Here is an 18,238-nt window from a genome sequence, read left to right as displayed (position 1 = left end):
CTGCTGTGAGTTAACCTGGACAGAGTGTGAGCACAGGGTCCAGCGCACCCGGAGCTCCCAGCAAGGGAGGTTGCTCTCCTGTCTCCCTCCTTCTTGCACCCTCTTGTTTCCTCCTGCTTCTTCTCTGGCTTCTCCTTCTCATGCGTCTTTCTTTCCCTCCTTTCTGCTCCTCACCACCTTCGCCCCTATCCTGGGCGCATGCCCTGAGGCTGCTTCTGTGTCCAGCTCTGTGCAGGCTGACACTGGAGACACAGATGAGTGAGACCCTGCCTTCAGGGGCTTCTTGTCCTGGTCGGAGGAGGGATGCGTTGCAGGACAGGCCAACTCAGGCACAGATGATCATAAAAGGGACAGTGTGTATGGTCATGGAGATAGCAAGGACGTTGTAGGCCCCCAAAGAAGGCACTCCACCCAGCCTAGATGTCCAGGAAGGCTTCCTGGTGGAGGTGATCCTTGCCTGAGTTGAAACTTGGAGTAACTAAAAACATTTCCTGAGCAGGTAAAGAGAGGCCTGGGTTCTCAATCAAAGAGAACAAAACATCAGCTCATTCATTCAACCATATTTTTCAGTCATTCACCACACATTCAAATAGTCCTGTGGGCCACGCTTGGTAGGAGAGGCACAGACAGTGACAGTGGAGGAGGGGCAGCTACTGTCATGGAAGGGGCTCAGAGCAGGATGAGGCTTGCCTCTTGGAGAAGGGGTTTTCACAGTTGCATAGGAGTTTGCCGTGAGGACAGTAAAGTCACACGCTCTTTCACTAATTCCCCCACCCCTTTGCTGAGCCCTTCTCCTGTCTGACTGTGTAGTAGGCCCAGGGACCCAGGAAAGGGTCAGACTCAGTTCCTGTTCCTGAGTAGCTTCCGGTGTTGGGGGACAGCTGCAAGGGGGCGCGCTCCGGGAGCTGGTGAGGTCCAGCTGCTAGTGGAGGTGGTCCAGGTGTTGTGAGGTGCCGAGCTGGCGTCAGGCATTCACAGAAGGGGATCGGTTGGCCAAGATTCCCTGCCCACCCAACACCAGCTTTACTTGGAAAAATTGACCAGTCCTAGCTTGGATCCACCCGGTCACACTCTGTGTCCCCAAGGCTTCCTCACCACCCTCCCTGAGCCTCCAGTTTCTGCTCCATAAAGGTTCACACTGTGACAGCCGCCCCTCCCCATGCCCCTGCCCCTGCCTGCCCCTCTCTGCCCCCAGATCGTCTCCTCGGCCTCCACTGACCTCCAGGACTACACCTACTACTTCGTGCCAGCGCCCTGGCTCTCCGTGAAGCTCCTGCGGCTGCTGCAGTGCTACCCGCCACCAGGTACCAACAAGCCCACACGGGCTGGGGTCTGGGGGCCTCCGACCCCAAGGCTGGCCACGGGGTGGGGTGCCAGGGGTCTGTGTCCAGATTTCCCAGAGGCTGGCCTGGTGCCTCCAGCCCCTGATGTGAGGCTGCAGTGGGGGCAGTGCCGAGCCCACGGCCCACTCAGGCGCTGGGACGAGTTTATTGTTCGAGACAGTGAGGGGCCGGGGTGCAGGGCACCTGCAGCAGGGAGCCCTCCCCCCAGCACAGGGAACGGACAGATCGCTGTTTGATTCCCCTGCTGTGGGCCAGGGGCCCTGTAAAGCCAGACTCATGCCCTGGCCCTGGAACGTCAGGGCTCTTGTCACCTGTCTCTTACAGATGAGGAAACCGAGGCTTGGAGAGGGGGGCCTTGCCCAGGGTCACCCAGCAGATCAAAGGGTAACTCCAGGCTGTGTGGTAGGAGTCAGCATAGCTCTGTTAGGGGTTTTCACGCCCTCAGTGCTCGTGGTCACGAGCGCTGGTGTGGATGAAGGGCCTGCAGTGAGCAGGTGCTGTACCAGCGTGGCCTGCTGCCCCTGCAGAGCTGGCGAGGGGCAGCCATCTCGGAAATGGGGGCTTGGAGATGAGGCATCTTTCCAGGCCCTGGGCAGTGACAAAAGAGCAGAGCCTGACCCCTGAGTCCATGCACGTAACCCCTTCCCGCTACCACATGGGCCGGGCTCCCTCGGAACATCCCGATCCTCGGCTGTCTGACCTCACAGAGCAGTTTCGAGCACCTATGCTGAGGTGCTCGGCACATAGTAGGTCCTTGAGAGACAGTGCCTTTCTATTCAGCCAGGGTGCTGGGCGCCTGCTGGGGATGGTGGCTGGTGTGTGGCCCTGAATCTTGCAGCCCGTGTGCACACACTGTAGCAGAGTGTATGATGAATGTGACACAGAAGGCCCTTCTCAGCCTGTGAAAGCCAGGGATGCATTTGGTTGTGAATCCTTGGGGAAGGCTCTTCCCAAGCTGAGCTGCTTTGCTCACCCCTTAAGAAAAGGTACAGCTGGAGCCTAAGCCCCACCTCATAATTTTGGGGTGTGCCCAGGGCGGGCTTAAAAACTACAGTCCAGGACTGCAAATTAACTGTGATTACAACTGTCATTTTTTTTTTTTTACGTCTGTCATTTTTTGCCCCACATCTGGAACAGTTGTGCCTCCTACTGCCTGGTTTTTAAAAAACAGGAGAGTTTTGTGTTGTGGTGTGTCAAACGTTCTGGATTCGGCTGATCGCTCCCTGGGTCCTTTAGCTGGTTTTCTGTCTCGTGAATTTTCTGATAGATCTGGGTGCCTCATTCTTTGCTGGAACAGTGGCCAGCTGTTCTGTCCACTTGGGGTCACCTCACAGGCAAGGAAATGGTGGTTCTCCGGGCTTTGTGAGCTCCTGGTTGGCAGCTATCTCAGGCGCTCAGACCCCTCCTTGGGAAGGGCCGGATTTGGGGGTGTCTCTAGGGAGGGTTCCTGGCGCTGTCTTTGCTCTGTGAGACTCCTCCAGGGCCTGGGTGCTACAGCGGGGGGAAAGGGGGGCTCCCAGGGTGCTCCCTCTGGCCCAGCAGAATCAGAACAGAGCAGGACGAGAGCCCAGGTCTGGGGTCCTGTCCTCTGTCAGCTTCCTCGTGTGGCCTGGGGACCCCAGAAGGGCTTGGGGAAGTCAAGACCCCAGCCTGAAGCTGCTGGGCCCGCCCTCTTCCTCTGGAGGACAGGGGCCATGGCGTGGCCTCTGCCCCCTGGCAGGGGGCCTGGGCCTGCAGGGAGCTCAACCCGGGGCGTGCCCTCTGTTTCCTCAGAGGACGCGGCCGTGAAGGGGCGGCTGGTGGAGTGCCTGGAGACCGTGCTCAACAAGGCCCAGGAGCCGCCCAAGTCCAAAAAGGTCCAGCACTCCAACGCCAAGAACGCCATCCTCTTCGAGACCATCAGCCTCATTATCCACTACGACAGGTGCCTGCGGGGGCCAGGCTCCCGGGTCCTAGGGGACGGGGTCTGGGAACGTGACTTCGAGGTAGGAGGGCGATGTGGTTCTGGAGTGTTGCCGTGACTCGTGGGCGCTGGGCCCCTTCTGCGGGGCAGAATTCCTGGCTCTCCGTATCTAGGCTGGACAGCCCAGGTGTCAGGTCCCCAGCGTGGCTGTGACTGGGACAGGGCGGGAGCTCAGAGCGGGGTCCTGAGGGGGACACGAGATGCGTCGGCTGGGGCCAGTCCTGCGTCTCCTCAGGTCAGCTGTGTGTTCTCACCGCCCCCACCTGCCATCTCTCCCTCTCGCGCCGGCAGTGAGCCCAACCTCCTGGTTCGGGCCTGTAACCAGCTGGGCCAGTTCCTGCAGCACCGGGAGACCAACCTGCGCTACCTGGCCCTGGAGAGCATGTGCACGCTGGCCAGCTCCGAGTTCTCCCACGAGGCGGTCAAGACGCACATCGACACCGTCATCAACGCCCTCAAGGTGCAACTTCTGGGAGCCTGTCCTGGCCACACTGACCTGGCCTATGGCTCCTCTGCTCCCTTGGAGCAGCTTGGGGACCCAGCGGCCCTGGGTGACCAGCCCAGGGAGCCTAGAGCACACTCTACCTGCTCTGCTTCCTCAGACGGAGCGGGACGTCAGTGTGCGGCAGCGGGCGGCTGACCTCCTCTACGCCATGTGTGATCGGAGCAACGCCAAGCAGATCGTGTCAGAGATGCTGCGGTACCTGGAAACGGCCGACTACGCCATTCGTGAAGAGATTGTGAGTCCTGGGAGGGCCAGGCACCCAGATTCCAGGGTCTCCAGGTGGGGACCTGCCCAGACGTGGCGAGTCCACACCCCCAACTCCCCTGCCTGGGGCACACACGCACGCCCAACCTTCCCTCTGACCGGCAGGTCCTGAAGGTGGCCATCCTGGCTGAGAAGTACGCCGTGGACTACAGCTGGTACGTGGACACCATCCTGAACCTCATCCGCATCGCGGGCGACTACGTGAGCGAGGAGGTGTGGTACCGCGTGCTGCAGATCGTCACCAACCGCGACGACGTGCAGGGCTACGCTGCCAAGACCGTCTTCGAGGTCAGCGCCCCCGTCTCACCCCATGATGGGGCATCAGGGCAGAGCCAGGACAGCTGGGGCTGTGGGGCCAGCTGGCTCGGGCCTCATCCTCAGAGGGGCTGGGCCACCACGAGCCAATGTGAGGGTCAGCAGGGCACAGGGTGCCTGCTGTGTAGTCACTGGTCCCTGGGTGCCGCCAGTTTCCCGCGCCTTCCACCCCAGACAAGAGGGCCCATTCAGTTCCGTTTTATTCTCTGTGTGAGCTCAGTTTAGTCACTTACCTGCTCCATGCCTCAGTTTCCCCAGCTATAAACCCACCCGCAGCAGTCACCAGGCTTCGGCAGTTAATAGGAGTCAAGGGCTCAGTGGAGCGCCTGGCACATGCTGAGCACTCCTGAGCCAGGATGCTGCTGCTCACCGCTGTCCCCACCTGCAGGCGCTCCAGGCGCCCGCCTGCCATGAGAACATGGTGAAGGTCGGCGGCTACATCCTTGGGGAGTTTGGAAACCTGATTGCTGGGGACCCCCGCTCCAGGTGAGGGGTCTGGGGCTCCAGGGCCCACCTGGGGTCCTGGGAAGGGTCCCTCTGAGGGAGGGTGCACCTCCCGTGGGGGCTTCTAGGAGAGGGTGGTGGAGCCGGCCACCCACCGATATCCGCCCACTCCCGCAGCCCCCCGGTGCAGTTCTCCCTGCTGCATTCCAAGTTCCACCTGTGCAGCGTGGCCACGCGGGCCCTACTGCTCTCCACCTACATCAAGTTCATCAACCTCTTCCCGGAAACCAAGGCCACCATCCAGGGCGTGCTGCGAGCCGGCTCCCAGCTGCGCAACGCCGACGTGGAGCTCCAGCAGCGGGCTGTCGAGTACCTCACCCTGAGCTCGGTGGCCAGCACGGACGTCCTGGTCAGAGCCCAGTCCCCACGTGCCCCGCCCCTGCGCCTTGCCCCTGCTCCAGCCCAAGACCGGCGCTGACGCCCGTCCCTGACCGAACCTTGCAGGCCACGGTGCTGGAGGAGATGCCACCCTTCCCCGAGCGTGAGTCATCCATCCTGGCCAAGCTGAAGCGCAAGAAGGGGCCGGGGGCCGGCAGCGCCCTGGATGACAGCCGGAGGGACCCCAGCAGCCACGACATCAATGGGGGCGTGGAGCCCACCCCCAGCACCGTTGTGAGTACCCGGGGGCTGGGCTGGGGACGGGGGCGGCTGGCCCGGCCAGGCCGGCCCCTTCTCACCTGCCTCCACGTTGCCCGCAGTCCACACCCTCGCCCTCCGCTGACCTCCTGGGGCTGCGGGCAGCCCCTCCCCCCGCGGCACCCCCGGCCCCCTCGGGTGCAGGCAACCTCCTGGTGGACGTCTTCTCCGACAGCCCGGCCGCCCAGCCCGGCCTGGGGCCCAGCCCCGAGGAGGCCTTCCTCAGGTACTGGCCTTGGGCCCAGGGTGGGCCCCCTTTTCATCTGCCCCCCACCCCAGCTCCCCCTCTCCCTGAGCCTCGTGTCTGCCCTGGCTGCCGCCTGCCCCAGTCTCCCCCCTCGCTCCCTCTGGGCCTCTCTGGGCTCTCGCTGACCCTGGCCACCCTGTGTCGTCCTTCCCTGTCACCGTCTCAGCCTGCTCTTCCTTCTCCTTCTCTCCTCCCGTCTCTCTCTCTTTCTCTCTCCGCCCTCTTGCTGCCTCTCTGGGACTGGCTGCCTGCCACGCCTGTCTTCTCTTGTCTGCTCTGGGATTGGATGGCCCAGCGAGCTGGAGCCGCCTGCCCCTGAGAGCCCCATGGCTTTGCTGGCTGACCCAGCTCCAGCTGCTGAGTAAGGGGTGGCCTCAGGGGGTTGGGGGGCAGACTCTTGTATCCCCCAGGGAGGGTTAGGGGACTGGGAGCTCTCAGCAGACTCTCCTGATGAGCTGCAAGGGCGTGGGAGTGAGAATCAGGGCTGTCTGGTACAGGGTAGGGGGGTGATGGCTCCTGCCAGGGTCCTATTCCCATCAGAGGCAATTGCCAGTCTGATTGAGGGGCTCTGTGGGGAATCAAGGTATATGGATTCTGGGCTTCTGTTCCTTCAGGGCTTGCTGTCTCCCACCACTAGCTCTGGGCCTTGACCTCTAGCCCCCTCCCATCTCCCTCTTTTCCCATCTGCAGCCCAGGTCCTGAGGACATTGGCCCGCCCATCCCAGAAGCTGATGAGCTGCTGAATAAGTGAGTTGTGGGTGAGGTTGGGGAGGGAAGTGGGGACAAGTAGGGAGCACAGAGCAGAGCCCAGGCAGGCACCATCATCCTGACCCCCCACTGCCCCATGCAGGTTCGTGTGCAGGAACAATGGGGTCCTGTTTGAGAACCAGCTGCTGCAGATTGGAGTCAAGTCAGAGTTCCGGCAGAACTTGGGTGGGTACTGGGGGCAATGGGGTGAGGTTTCCAGGAGACCCCGGCTCGGGGAGGACATGGAAGGAACTCAGATAGAACCCTGCCTCTCACCTCCATTCCCTCAGGCCGCATGTATCTCTTCTATGGCAACAAGACCTCGGTGCAGTTCCAGAACTTCTCTCCCACTGTGGTTCACCCTGGAGACCTCCAGACTCATATCCTCTCGGCCTGGCCCAGCCCCGCCCCTCCAGGTCTGCCTTCCTGGCAGCCGGGAAACAGATCCAGATCCCTGTTTGGCCTCCTTACTTGAGAGCCTGAGCCCATGGTACTTCTCTGAGATTTAGCATCATCTGTAAGAGGGAGTGGGCCTCTTTCCCAGGACAGGAGAGGACACTGACATGACATGACAGGGATGCAGGAGGTGTTATTTCCTGAATCCCACATGCTCTGGGCCTCAGTTGGTCCCTGTTAGGCCCCTCCGCCGTGTCCTAACCTTGTCTTCCATCGGGCTCCACACCCGTGATTCCAGTGCCTCGGCCAGTCTCTTGGCCTCTCCGAGCCCTGAAATTCCTTCAGTGAAATGTGGACCCTCCTCTCCTTCTCAGTCTTGTTTTGAGAATCATTGTGGCTGGAAGACCCTGGAAGGGTGCTGGCATGAAGGAACTGCTTGAGCAGTGTCAGTCCCCTGTCCCCCTTCTCTTGGCCTCAGTTTCCACAACTTGGAAATTAGAGTGATTATACCCCAAAATTTGAAGACCATTTTAGCTCTTTGTTTCATTCATCATTTCCAGAGACCTCCTTGAGGCTCAGCTTTGTTCTGGGCAGGGGCGGGAGGAGAGAAATAAGGCCCCAACTTGCCAATGGGTTGTCGACACAGATAGATGGTAGTAACACTGATTGCTACCATTTCAGTGAACTTACCATGTGCCAGACACACTGACAGGTACTTGTGGGAGATTATTTCATTGACTGCTGAGGACACTTATATCCATTTCGAAGATGAGGCTAAGAGAGGTTAAGTGACTTCTTAACCTCTAAGAAGAGCTGAGATTCAAGCCTAGGTCAGCCTTCAGAGCCAGGGCATGACCTGTGCGGTAATGGAGGTGGCTGAGCCCACTGTGGAAAGCCAGAGGCACCCAGGTCAGAGGTTTGGATTAGGAAGGACTTTGGAGCTGGTTCATGTTGGATGAGCCTGGGATGGCAGGGCTGGGGGCGCCAGGGAAGTTCTGAACCATCAGGTGATGGTGAAGTCCTCGAGCCCTCGTCGGCTCCCCTCCATTCCTCCCCACTCCCCCGCTCGCGTTTCTGGCTTCCTTGACCACGGGCGGGCACAGCTGGCCGTGCAGACCAAGCGGGTGGCCTCGCAGGTGGACGGCGGGGCGCAGGTGCAGCAGGTGCTCAACATTGAGTGTCTGCGGGACTTCCTGACGCCGCCGCTCCTGTCGGTGCGCTTCCGGTGAGTCAGGAGGCGGGGCGCTGCCGGGTGGGCGGGGCCTCCAGGGCGAGGGCGGGGCCTGACGAGCCCTCCCTCTCCCGCCAGGTACGGGGGCGCCCCCCAGTCCCTCACCCTGAAACTCCCAGTGACCATCAACAAGTTCTTCCAGCCGACGGAGATGGCGGCCCAGGACTTCTTCCAGCGTTGGAAGCAGCTGAGCCTGTGAGCCGAGGGCGAGGGGAGCCAAAGCCGCCCTCAGGGTGGGCGGGACTGGGGCTTCCAGATCCCTGACTTGGACCTTTTCCTGCCCCTAGCCCCCAACAGGAGGCCCAGAAAATCTTCAAAGCCAACCACCCCATGGACGCGGAGGTCACTAAGGCCAAGGTGAGAGGCTAGACAGGAGAGGCACGCGGGCTACCATCCCAGTCCTGCCTCACTCTCCTCTCCCGAACTCTGGGATTTGGGGTACGGTGGCTGCTCTACTTGAGCCTGTTTTCCCATTGGTAAAGTCGGACTAATTTCCACTCCCAAGGGTTTGGGGTAACTGGCATGCTGCTGTCTGGGAGCTAACAGAGATTGGGCCCCCCGCCCCCTTAGCTCCTGGGGTTTGGCTCTGCTCTCCTGGACAATGTGGACCCCAACCCTGAGAACTTCGTGGGGGCTGGAATCATCCAGACTAAAGCCCTGCAGGTGGGCTGTCTGCTCCGGCTGGAGCCCAATGCCCAGGCTCAGGTGAGTGGTGGTTTCCAAGGCCTGCTCTTTGTGCATTCTCTGCCCTTTTGTCTTCCTCTCCCTTTTCCTCCCTGCTTTTTGTCTCTATATCCTTTATACCCTTTGTGACCTTTTTTACCTTCATCCTTTCCCTCTCTTATATTACTTTTCTGACCGCTTGATCCTTTCTCATCATTTATCTGCCCTGTGTCTAACTCTCCTCCCCTGGCTCTCCATCCTCTCTGCCTCCCCCCTGAATCGCCCTGTCCCCACTAGATGTACCGGCTGACCCTGCGCACCAGCAAGGAACCCGTCTCCCGTCACCTGTGTGAGCTGCTGGCGCAGCAGTTCTGAGCCCTGGACTCTGCCCCCCGGGGATGTGGCCGGCACTGGGCAGCCCCCAGGACTGAGGCAGCTTTGGTGGATGGGGCAGCGAGGGACCTCCGCTGGTGACAGGGAAGACCCTGGGGTGGGGGGATGTCCAGGAACTTCCTCCGGCCTTTTGTATTTTTATTTTTGTTCATCTGCTGCTGTTTACATTCTGGGGGGTAAGGGGGAGCCCCCTCCCTCCCTTTCCCCCTGAAGCACAGAGGGGAGAGGGGTGGGGAAGTGGGTGCCTCCTCCCCTCCCACCCCATCCTGTCATAGCCCCTCCTGCCCCCTCCCTTCCAGGGGCTGTGTATTATTGTGAGCGAATAAACAGAGACGCTAATAGCCCCCGTCCTTGTCTATGTCTGGCGTTCAGGTCCAGTGGTCAGAGGAGCGGGGTGAGGGCATGCAGAGTGTGGGTGGCCAGGCCCCGCAGCCCGTATGTGGGACTCTGAGCAGACAGCAGCAGCAGCAGCCGCCGTGGCCCCAACTGCAGCGCCACCAGCCGCCATCCTGTGCCTGGCTCCTCAGTCCCCAACACCAAGTAGCAGGCTCTGGCTACCTGGGCCCGGTGGATGGCCTCTTCTGCTTTCTCCTCTGGCTGCCCCGGCTCTGAAGGAAGGACAACGAAGGTCGAGGTGACCAGTGAGGCCTGGACAACTAGAATGCCAACCTGAGGGAGCCAACCCCCATCCTGGGCTAAGTTTAACATCTGATGGAAGAGGCTCGCAGCTCCAGCCAGCTGTCAGGACTTGAGATCAGACTCTCCCCCTCTTCCAGCCCCAGTGCCCCACTTTCCTGGGGACACTGTGTGTGCAGCCCCAAGCAATCTGGTTAGCAGTACAGATCACAGACATGCAAGAGATGCTGCCCAGGTGCCAGGCACTGGCCTCCAGAGGACCCCACCCCACTTGGGAAGCAGGTGAGGGAGGTGGGGTCGCATGGCTAGGAAGGGGCAGTCCTTTGCCCCTCCAGATGGAACTTTTCACTATTTTGTTACACTCATCAGGGTCCTTGCTGGGATTGTAGTATCACTCTGGGTCCCTTTCTTTGTCTGGGCCTCAGGTTCTGTGTGACAGCTTTTCCTCCTGGACCTGTGTTCTGTGGAATCTACCAACCTCCTCCACCCAAAGCCTGTATTTTTAGCAGTAGAGCAGGAGCGTGTGGATTGCCTGTGTTTGAATCACAGCATAGCTCTGCTGTTTATTAAGCCTGTTTGCTCATCTATAAGATGGAAATAATGATGTAACAGGAGATAACCTTCAACTATGAGGATGCGAAAATCACTTAGTCTTCTCTGACTCTCTGTGATCTCATGGACTATACAATCCATGGAATTCTCCAGGCCAGAATATTGGTGTGGGTAACCTTTCCCTTGTCCAGGGGATCTTTCCAACTCAGGGATCGAACCCAGGACTCCCGCATCGTAGGTGGATTCTTTACCAACTGAGCTATAAGGGAAGCCCGAGGAAGAAGTGAGTCAATACACAAAAAGCATCTGGCAGGAGATGAGGTCTCGGTGTTTAGGGTCAGCCAGGAGGCTCTGAAACCTGCAGGCTGGGCCCTTCCTGCCCCTCCCTTCAGCTCTCTTCCCTTCGTGCCCGTGTACATGCCCGGGGCTCACAGACGGCCATCCCCAGTCCACGCTTCTCCTACCGCTTTCCCCCTCCCCTGCCTCTTACTCCCGCCTCGTGAGAACTGGGACCCAGTGCCCCAGTGTGTGCAAAGGGGTCGCTGTGCCCGCCGCTGACCTGGTGGGAAGTGAGTGGCGGTAACCAGGGTGTAGAAAGAGCGGAGAAGGCGCCGGCGGTGCTCCGGAGACGGTTCTGAAGGTGGAAGAGGGGTGCGGTAACGCAGAGCCCCTGCCCAGCCCCCGCCCCTCCCGGCCCCGCCCACCTCCCAGTCACCTTTATCCCGCGAGGGCTCCACCGTGAAGAGACAGCGTTTCAGTTCCAGGTGGAGGAGCAGCAGCCTGTGGGGAAACAGGTGTCACGGCCAGGAAAGAGGTGCGGAGGACCCCCAACCCATTCCCCCTGCCGCGCCCTACCCGAGGATGTCCGTGTGCAGTGGGAAGCCCGCGGGCAGCGCTCGGGTTCCCAGCGGCAGGCAGCCCCGCAGCGGCTCCAACAGGGGCTGCCACCAGCGCTCCAGAAGCTGCAGGGGGGCGTGATCAGCGAGAGAGGCGAGGCCCAAGGACGAGGTCAGGGCGGTACCAAGGGGAGGCAGTTTGGCCAGGGAGCTGGGGAGGAGACCACAAAGGCAGAGGGGACCGCGGGAGGGAAGAGAGGGAGGCCTGGAAGGATGGGGGCCACTGAGGCGGAGCCCAAAGGGGCGGGGCCTACGAGAAGGTGGGGTCTGTTAGGGGCGGGGCCTGCGAGGGGCGGGGCGGGCACAGGGCGGGTCCAGGGTAAAGGCGCACTCGCCCCGCAAGGTGCTCAGAGAAAGGCCAGGGCTCGCGAGTAGAAAGGTAAACTAGGAGAAAAGCGGGACGGAGCCCCGATTCACCTGCGCATCCAGCTGGCTGAGAGGAGGCTGCGGGCCGCAGAGAAGACACAGCTCCAAGTCCGGCAGAAGCGTCAGGGTCAGTAGCCGGTGTGGAACCTGCAGCAGCGAGGAGGGTGGGCTGGCCGGAGCCCCTCCTCTTCTCATGTCAAGCCCGGGCTCCTAGAGGCGGTCCTCCAGGTCCTACCCCTGGCGCGCTCCTCCCAGCCCTCACCGTTCCGCCTGTCCGCCCCACCCACCCACTCACCGTGGGGCTCCCGTGCGGCAGGTACACCGGGTAGTCGCGAGCGGCCTGCGGGGGCAGGGACCCCACCAGCCATGGGAGCAGCACGGCCTCCGGCATCCCCAGCCGCCACCAGCTCTCGGTCGCTGCAACCACCCGGCCTGACACGACCAGGCTGATGAAGGCCGTGCCCGCCGCCTCAGCGAACCCAGAGAGGGCTTCCTGGGTAAGGGAGGCAGGCCGACTGCAAGTCAGAGGACATGAGCAGAGGCGACAGACTTCCAAGGCGGGTTAGTAGGGGGAAGACACCGGCGTACAATTCAAAGCTAGCTTGGTGGCCGTGCTCCTGTGTCTCACCCTCCCTGGGCCTGAGTTCCTTCACCTTCACATGCAGCTTACCATCCCCAAGTCACACTGTAAAATTAAACAGGTAGGGTGACCGCTGCCTAGTCTGACACATCCTGCCGAAGCTAGTAATTTTAACAGCAGCAGCTACAGTTTATTGAGTGCTATTAAGTGCCAGGTGGGCGCAATCCACAATCTACTGAAGCTCAGAGAGGTCGTCACCTGCCCAGAGCCACACTGCTGGGAGGCACCCATGCCAGATGAAATCAGATCGATATTTAAGGAAAAGTAGATAGAGATTTCCGTGGAAGAAAGAACGGGATGTGCCAGGGCAGAGAAACTGGGGAGTTGTGGGGATTTGCGAGACTCATGAGGCAGCTAGGAGAGGGTGGACTGTGGAGTTAGGAGTTAGAAGAGGTCAGGGCGAGAAGGCAGGCAGGCGTCAGATTCCTCAGGTCCTCAACTTGACACTAAGGGGCTGGGACCTTGTCCTGGGGCTGATGGAAGTCGCGGGTGGGCTGTGACCAAGGGAGGGACAGAGTCAGCTCTGGGTGTAGAAAGATCCTTCCGGGGTCAAGTGGGAGTTGGACCGGAAGCCAAAAGGATAGGAAGAGGCAATGGTCCAAAGGTAAGAGGATGGACACTGAGCCAGGGCCAGAGGGATAGTTTTAAAAGTTTACAAGGCATTCCCAATACCTGCAGCAGGGACCCCTCGGGAGGAACCACACAGTCCACACACTGGGTCAGGTCTCCGATGAGCTCTGAGTCCCCCAGGAAGCTGTCGATGAGGCGGTAACTGGCCTAGCAGAAGGGGAAATGGAGGAGCCTAAGATGCGGGTGGCACCCAAATCTGCTGGCTCCTCCTCAGAAAACTGGCCCACTGGGCCTTGCTAGGGGATGTCAGACAACCAAGATGCCCTGGGAGCCCAATGGATAAGGCTGCCCCAGGGTTTTCTGGGAACTACAGTTCCCAAATATCAGTGATCAGGTACCCTAACTTCCCATCCTCATGTCCTTCAGCCTCACCCTCAGCTCCTTCTTCAGTCTCTCTACATTGCGGATATTGGTTAGCTCTTCAAGTCCCACGAGAAGAACCTAGAAGAAACATATAGGAGAGTAGGGGCCCTGGACAATTGGTTATAAGACAGGAGGGGCTGGGACTCAGACTCCTGTGTCTAAGGGAGGAGTCAGACTGAGGGCCAGAATTCCTGGGTTCTACAGGAGGCTGCTGGAGTCTGGACTCCTGGGTCTGAGGGAGAGGGATGCTGAGAGCTCAGATTCCTGGGGTTGGGAAAGAGAGTTAAGGAGGGACTTCCCTAGTATTCCAGTATTCCTAGTATTCCAGTATTCTTGCCTGGAGAATCCCATGGATGGAGGACCCTGGGGGCTACAGTCCATAGAGTCACAAAGAGTGGGACACAACTGAGCAACTTCTCTCTCTTCCGTAGTGGTCCAGTGGTTAAGACACTGCACTTCCACCCAGCAGGGGGCGGGTTCAGTCCCTGGTCTGGGAACTGTGATCCCACATGCCACAGGGTGTGGACAAAAACAAACAAGAACTTTAAAAAAAAAAAAAAGAGGAGTAGGGAGTCTCACCATGGCCCCAAATACCATCTGGAGTAGTCTCTCCAGCCTCAGCTCCGAGGTGCCCTCCTCAGACGACAGAACAATGAGGGTGATGCTGTGAGAAAGGAAGGTGAGAAGGATGAGTCCAGGCCAAGTAAACAAGGCAAAGAGGAGAGTAGGTCTGCCCTGGACCCATGCCCCAGCACAACCGGCCTCTCATACAAAGAAGCTCAGGAATCAGGCTGAATGCCTTGTCAAAGATCCCACAACCCAGTCTCAGCTGGTCATCTTCAACGGGGGCTGTCCCCCTGGCCCTGCCCCCAAGCTGCCCTTGGAGACCTGTCGTGGAAGCTCTTCCACACCACGGTTGTGTCCTCCGTCCTCGAAGAGCTCAGTTGCACCTCGAGATTTTGCCCAAACATGTGGACTCCATTGAGAGAGCCGATGACAGAGAATGGGAGCTGGGGAAAGATTGTGAACTTGAGACAAGAGCCCCCCAATTTCCTCCTCCTTGGGAACCAATTACTCAGGCCCCCAACCCCGTTCCTCTCTCTAGATCCCCTGGGCCCTCCTCTTCAAGGAACCAGGATCATTGGTCAATTGCACCTTCGACGGTCTAAACAAATTCTGAAACGTCCCCAGCCTCTACTCTCTTGTGGACCCAAAGTCCTTCTAAAACCCTGCTATTTCAGAGATCCAGGCGCCCGGGGTCCCACCTGTTGGCGGGCGGGGGCGCCACCGCGGCTGCTCCTGCAAAACAGGGGGACCCCGCTAGATGCAGCGAGGCACAGCAGATGTATCGTGCCCTCGGTCCCCTCCTCCCCCATCTGGAACGCTCGCCACTCAGTTCCCTCGTGGAGAGAGTCAATGCCCGCTTCTGAGCACGCCCATAGTCACACGAAGCCGGGCTACTGCGGTCCGGAGCCGCCAGAGGGCGAGATAGGGAGCTGATTGGAAGAGGACTGAATTCCCGCCTTCCTCATCCCAACTCAAACCCCTCGTCAAGACCTTTTCCAGCGCCTCCCCCCGAGCCCCGTTACGCTCTCTTCCGCCCCCGCCGGAAGTCACAATACCCCTAACAAAGATGGCGGTTTTGTATTTGCTAAGTTGACTGGTCGCTACTTGAAGCGATTTGAGTTTATTTAAAGAAGAGGATGAAAAGCCCAATGTGAAGGTAGTGACAACCCCAAGGCGCTGCCTAGTAACCACCACGTAAGCGAGTGTGTTTCACATTCTGAATTGACAAACAACCGTACCACACTCAAAGATGGCGATGGCGTCTAGGCGTTGCCTAGCAACCGTTTTAGCTTGGCTTTCTCTTTCATGGTAGAAACACTATGCCCCGCTCAAAGATGCCGACCTTGCCTTGGGGTTTCCTAGCAACGACCAGTCTTATTTTCCTTCTAAGGCTGTAAATAGCTGTGCCCCTCTCAAAGATGGCCGCATGACGAATCACGAGCAATCTTCCTTAGAGCAAAATTGAGAAAGACACCATCTCCCCCCTTACCTTCGAGGATGGTTTGGTCCGGCAAGAGTTGCCTAGTAACCAACAAATGACTTGGTTGTTTTTGTTATTAGAAGAAGGAAGATGAAGTCCTTTATATTCCAGAATCGTAAAATAATATTTATAATGAATTTATTCATGATAGTGTATAGTGCAGAATGTGAAAATACTCCTACCGAAATCCTTTCCCTGAAATAAAAAGTTGACAGTTTAACACAGGATATTCACGTTTTCACAGATACTACTGTGCTAATGTTGTTTTCAAACTTTGTATTTCTCATGAAATTGTAGAAATATACCTCGTCTTTTTAAAATGTCTTATCCTAACCTATATCATGGATGTAACAATATATTTAGCTCATCCTATACTGACATGTTAGGTTCTTTTCACTATGTGTTTAAAGGGATAAATATTCATTATCAGTTAATCAGATCGTTTTTCTCAGAACAGTTGCCTTCATTTATGCAAATATATTTACAAAACATATAGTTGTATTAAGAAGGCATTTATTTCTTTTAAACATGCTTTGCCTGCATTCTGGATTTGATTTCTAATAGCTGATAAGAAATAAGACGTTTACTCTGCACATTAAATTACATGAAATTTAAAGAGGAATAAGGTGCATAAGATAACAAATGAAGTAGAATATCAATTTTTCCTTGTAGTTCTATGAATTTTTCCTTTAGTCTGCTTATATTTATTTAGACTTCTGATATACTTAGGTTTATTTCTATCACTTTATTTTTTTGGTAAGAAGTAGAACACTCCATAGACAGCATGGGGGCCATCTCAGAGGCAAAAGGGACCTATTTCTATCTTTTTATTTTTATATTTCTTGTTGTCCTGCCTTTTCCATGCTTTTTTTCCTCCTTTTACTGGATTTGTTTCCTCAATCCATTTTGTCCTCTTTCTTCTGGTTTCAAATTTATACATTAATTCTCTTTTATTAATTTTTGAAATTTTGCCATCACATTTAATTCAGCAAAAGGTTAAAGATTTTTAAACCGTCTCTCAAAAACTACAAAGAATGTGACAAGTTAATTCCATTAAACTCCCTCCAGAGTAAGCAACTAGTGTCGCTAGCATTCAACTTGACTTTTTTAATGCCTTCATTGAATATTTTTTCTTATTTTATTCAGGCAATTGTAATTGTATGTTTATGATTCATTTTGCCCTCCCTGTTCCTTCTTGCATTTCAGATCACTTTCTAGGGATAGCTGAAAATTTTCCTGCTTCCTAGATGATTTCCTACTGGAAAACTCTGTACTCACAATATTTCTAATACCAAATGTGCAGGCTTTTCACACCAAGCAGTTCCCCAGTTTTCTGTGGACACAGACTGTCTTATAAGCCAGTTAAATTCTGACACCAACCACCTAGAGTTACACACACACACACACACACACACACACACACACACTCACATCCTTAAGGTCTCGGATCCACAAGACTACAGCCACTTCACACACCAATTAGAAGTAGTGGGTCCCCAGGTTACCCACACTTCGGTCTGAGTGGCCTACATATAACAAGGATCCCCATGACCCCCTCTTCTTATTGCCCTAACTTGGCCTCTGTTCACTGGTGCTGAATAGAAACGTGGAGATAAGAGTTTTGGGTGGAGTAGAGAAGAGTAGCTTTTATTTCTTTGCCAGGCAAAAGGGACCAAGTGGGCTGATGTCCTAAAGACTGTGACCCACTCTGGAGCGGGCAGTGAGGAGTATCACAGTGTTCAGGGAGTAGGGCATGATCAGCTCGTGGACCATTCTTGGATTGGTTGGCATTTAGGTGAAGTTTCAAGCATCATCAATTTTCTGGTTTCAACCAGTCTAGGGTCTACATTTTTGTGGTCAGCAGTTTTCATCTGGAGCGGGTCTGCTTCCTGTAAAAAACAACTTAGGAATGTGTGTCAGGCCTTTATCTATATCTTTCAGGGAACTGGGATTTCAGCATTTCTGCTGTGTGGCAGAATCATAGTCTAAATTGTTACCATTTCCCCAATTCAACAGCTATACTTTGTTTCTACATCTTCATATTTCCAAACCATTAACTTTTGGGTCAGCATTTTACTTCAAAAGACAAGGACACAGGGCTTGTACACTATTTCATTCTCATGTTCAATAATTTGCTCTTAGGGTTCACAGAACCCACGGAAACATTTTACTCACTACTGTTGGTTTATTATAAAGGATATTACAAAGGATAAAAATGAACAGCCAGGGGAGTGATAGATCGGGACTTTGGAATTAGAGACACAAACAATTACATGGATATGGGACTTCCCTGGTGGTCCAGGGCTAAGATTCCACAGTCCCCATGCAGGGGGCTCCTGGGTTTCATCCCTGGAAATGGCCACCCACTCCAGTATATTGCCTGGAGAATCCCATGGACGGAGGAGCCTGGCGGGCTATAGTCCATGGGGTCGCAAAGAATCGGACACAACTAAAGGGACTGAGCATGCACATGGCACGCACAGGGAACTAGACCCCTTATCCTGTCACTAAGCGTTCACATGCCCCAGCTAAACATTTCATGTGCCACAACTAAGAACCGGCAAAGCCAAATAAATAATAAAAAAAGAACTTGGCAAAAGTGGTGGGATGTCACTTCTGAGATTAGGTTATAAAGTGGCAACTTCCATCCTTCTTTGTATTCTCTCTCTTGCCCTCTCTTGTTCACTCTGATGCAGCCAACGCCATGTTGTGACTTACCCAAAAAGAGGTCCTTGTGAGTCAGGCTGGGACCTGAAACTTGGCAACCTTTACTAGAGTGCTTGCACTTAAGACAGACATCTCCTTGAGCAAGAGAATACAAAGAAACTATGAGACTAAAAATAACTGCATGCATGCAGTTGGGGAAAATTATGTACATATGTGCAAAGTCGCTTCCTGTCC

At 56.3% G+C, this 18,238-nt stretch overlaps 2 protein-coding genes across 4 annotated transcripts in view; one reads left to right on the top strand and one right to left on the bottom strand.

Moving 5' to 3' along the window:
* The window catches only part of AP2A1 (adaptor related protein complex 2 subunit alpha 1), a 28,935-nt gene extending 18,446 nt beyond the window's left edge, over positions 1 to 10,489 (top strand). The window contains exons 7-24 of one of the 3 annotated variants that reach the window (XM_027515108.1): positions 1,196 to 1,304; positions 3,117 to 3,267; positions 3,598 to 3,766; positions 3,909 to 4,046; positions 4,181 to 4,363; positions 4,779 to 4,876; positions 5,012 to 5,243; positions 5,339 to 5,506; positions 5,593 to 5,756; positions 6,073 to 6,138; positions 6,468 to 6,524; positions 6,628 to 6,710; positions 6,815 to 6,904; positions 8,022 to 8,145; positions 8,230 to 8,346; positions 8,439 to 8,508; positions 8,722 to 8,856; positions 9,112 to 10,489. In XM_027515108.1, coding sequence (XP_027370909.1) covers positions 1,196 to 1,304; positions 3,117 to 3,267; positions 3,598 to 3,766; positions 3,909 to 4,046; positions 4,181 to 4,363; positions 4,779 to 4,876; positions 5,012 to 5,243; positions 5,339 to 5,506; positions 5,593 to 5,756; positions 6,073 to 6,138; positions 6,468 to 6,524; positions 6,628 to 6,710; positions 6,815 to 6,904; positions 8,022 to 8,145; positions 8,230 to 8,346; positions 8,439 to 8,508; positions 8,722 to 8,856; positions 9,112 to 9,189 — 2,232 coding nt within the window. In that variant the 3' untranslated portion in view covers positions 9,190 to 10,489. The remainder of the gene's footprint in view (positions 1 to 1,195; positions 1,305 to 3,116; positions 3,268 to 3,597; positions 3,767 to 3,908; positions 4,047 to 4,180; positions 4,364 to 4,778; positions 4,877 to 5,011; positions 5,244 to 5,338; positions 5,507 to 5,592; positions 5,757 to 6,072; positions 6,139 to 6,467; positions 6,525 to 6,627; positions 6,711 to 6,814; positions 6,905 to 8,021; positions 8,146 to 8,229; positions 8,347 to 8,438; positions 8,509 to 8,721; positions 8,857 to 9,111) is intronic. The other 2 variants (XM_027515110.1, XM_027515109.1) reach the window with 2 other exon arrangements.
* Positions 9,329 to 14,894, bottom strand: FUZ (fuzzy planar cell polarity protein). Its single transcript, XM_027515111.1, has 11 exons — positions 14,556 to 14,894; positions 14,179 to 14,300; positions 13,870 to 13,954; positions 13,300 to 13,368; positions 12,970 to 13,074; positions 11,953 to 12,150; positions 11,709 to 11,804; positions 11,251 to 11,357; positions 11,111 to 11,175; positions 10,955 to 11,029; positions 9,329 to 9,815 (listed from the first exon to the last, which is right to left on the bottom strand). The coding sequence occupies exons 1-11, from the start codon at positions 14,664 to 14,666 to the stop codon at positions 9,589 to 9,591; spliced, it is 1,260 nt and encodes a 419-aa protein (XP_027370912.1). The 5' UTR covers positions 14,667 to 14,894; the 3' UTR covers positions 9,329 to 9,588.
* Positions 14,895 to 18,238: the final 3,344 nt, after the last annotated feature.

Source organism: Bos indicus x Bos taurus, chromosome 18, assembly GCF_003369695.1.
Source record: "Bos indicus x Bos taurus breed Angus x Brahman F1 hybrid chromosome 18, Bos_hybrid_MaternalHap_v2.0, whole genome shotgun sequence".
Lineage (NCBI taxonomy): Eukaryota > Metazoa > Chordata > Mammalia > Artiodactyla > Bovidae > Bos > Bos indicus x Bos taurus.
The sequence above is the reverse complement of the archived record's forward strand: the minus strand, read 5'-3'. Positions and strand labels throughout refer to the sequence as shown.

Bases quoted from the DNA above. Each gene is read 5' to 3' on its own strand.
- FUZ (XM_027515111.1), bottom strand. From the start codon at position 14,666: ATGGGGGAGGAGGGGACCGAGGGCACGATACATCTGCTGTGCCTCGCT. The intron at 13,369-13,869 runs GTGAGACTCCCT...TGTTTCTTCTAG, and splicing joins AGATGGTATTTGGGGCCATG to GTTCTTCTCGTGGGACTTGA. The intron at 11,176-11,250 runs GTAGGGCGCGGC...GTTTCCCCACAG, and splicing joins CTGCACACGGACATCCTCGG to GCTGCTGCTCCTCCACCTGG.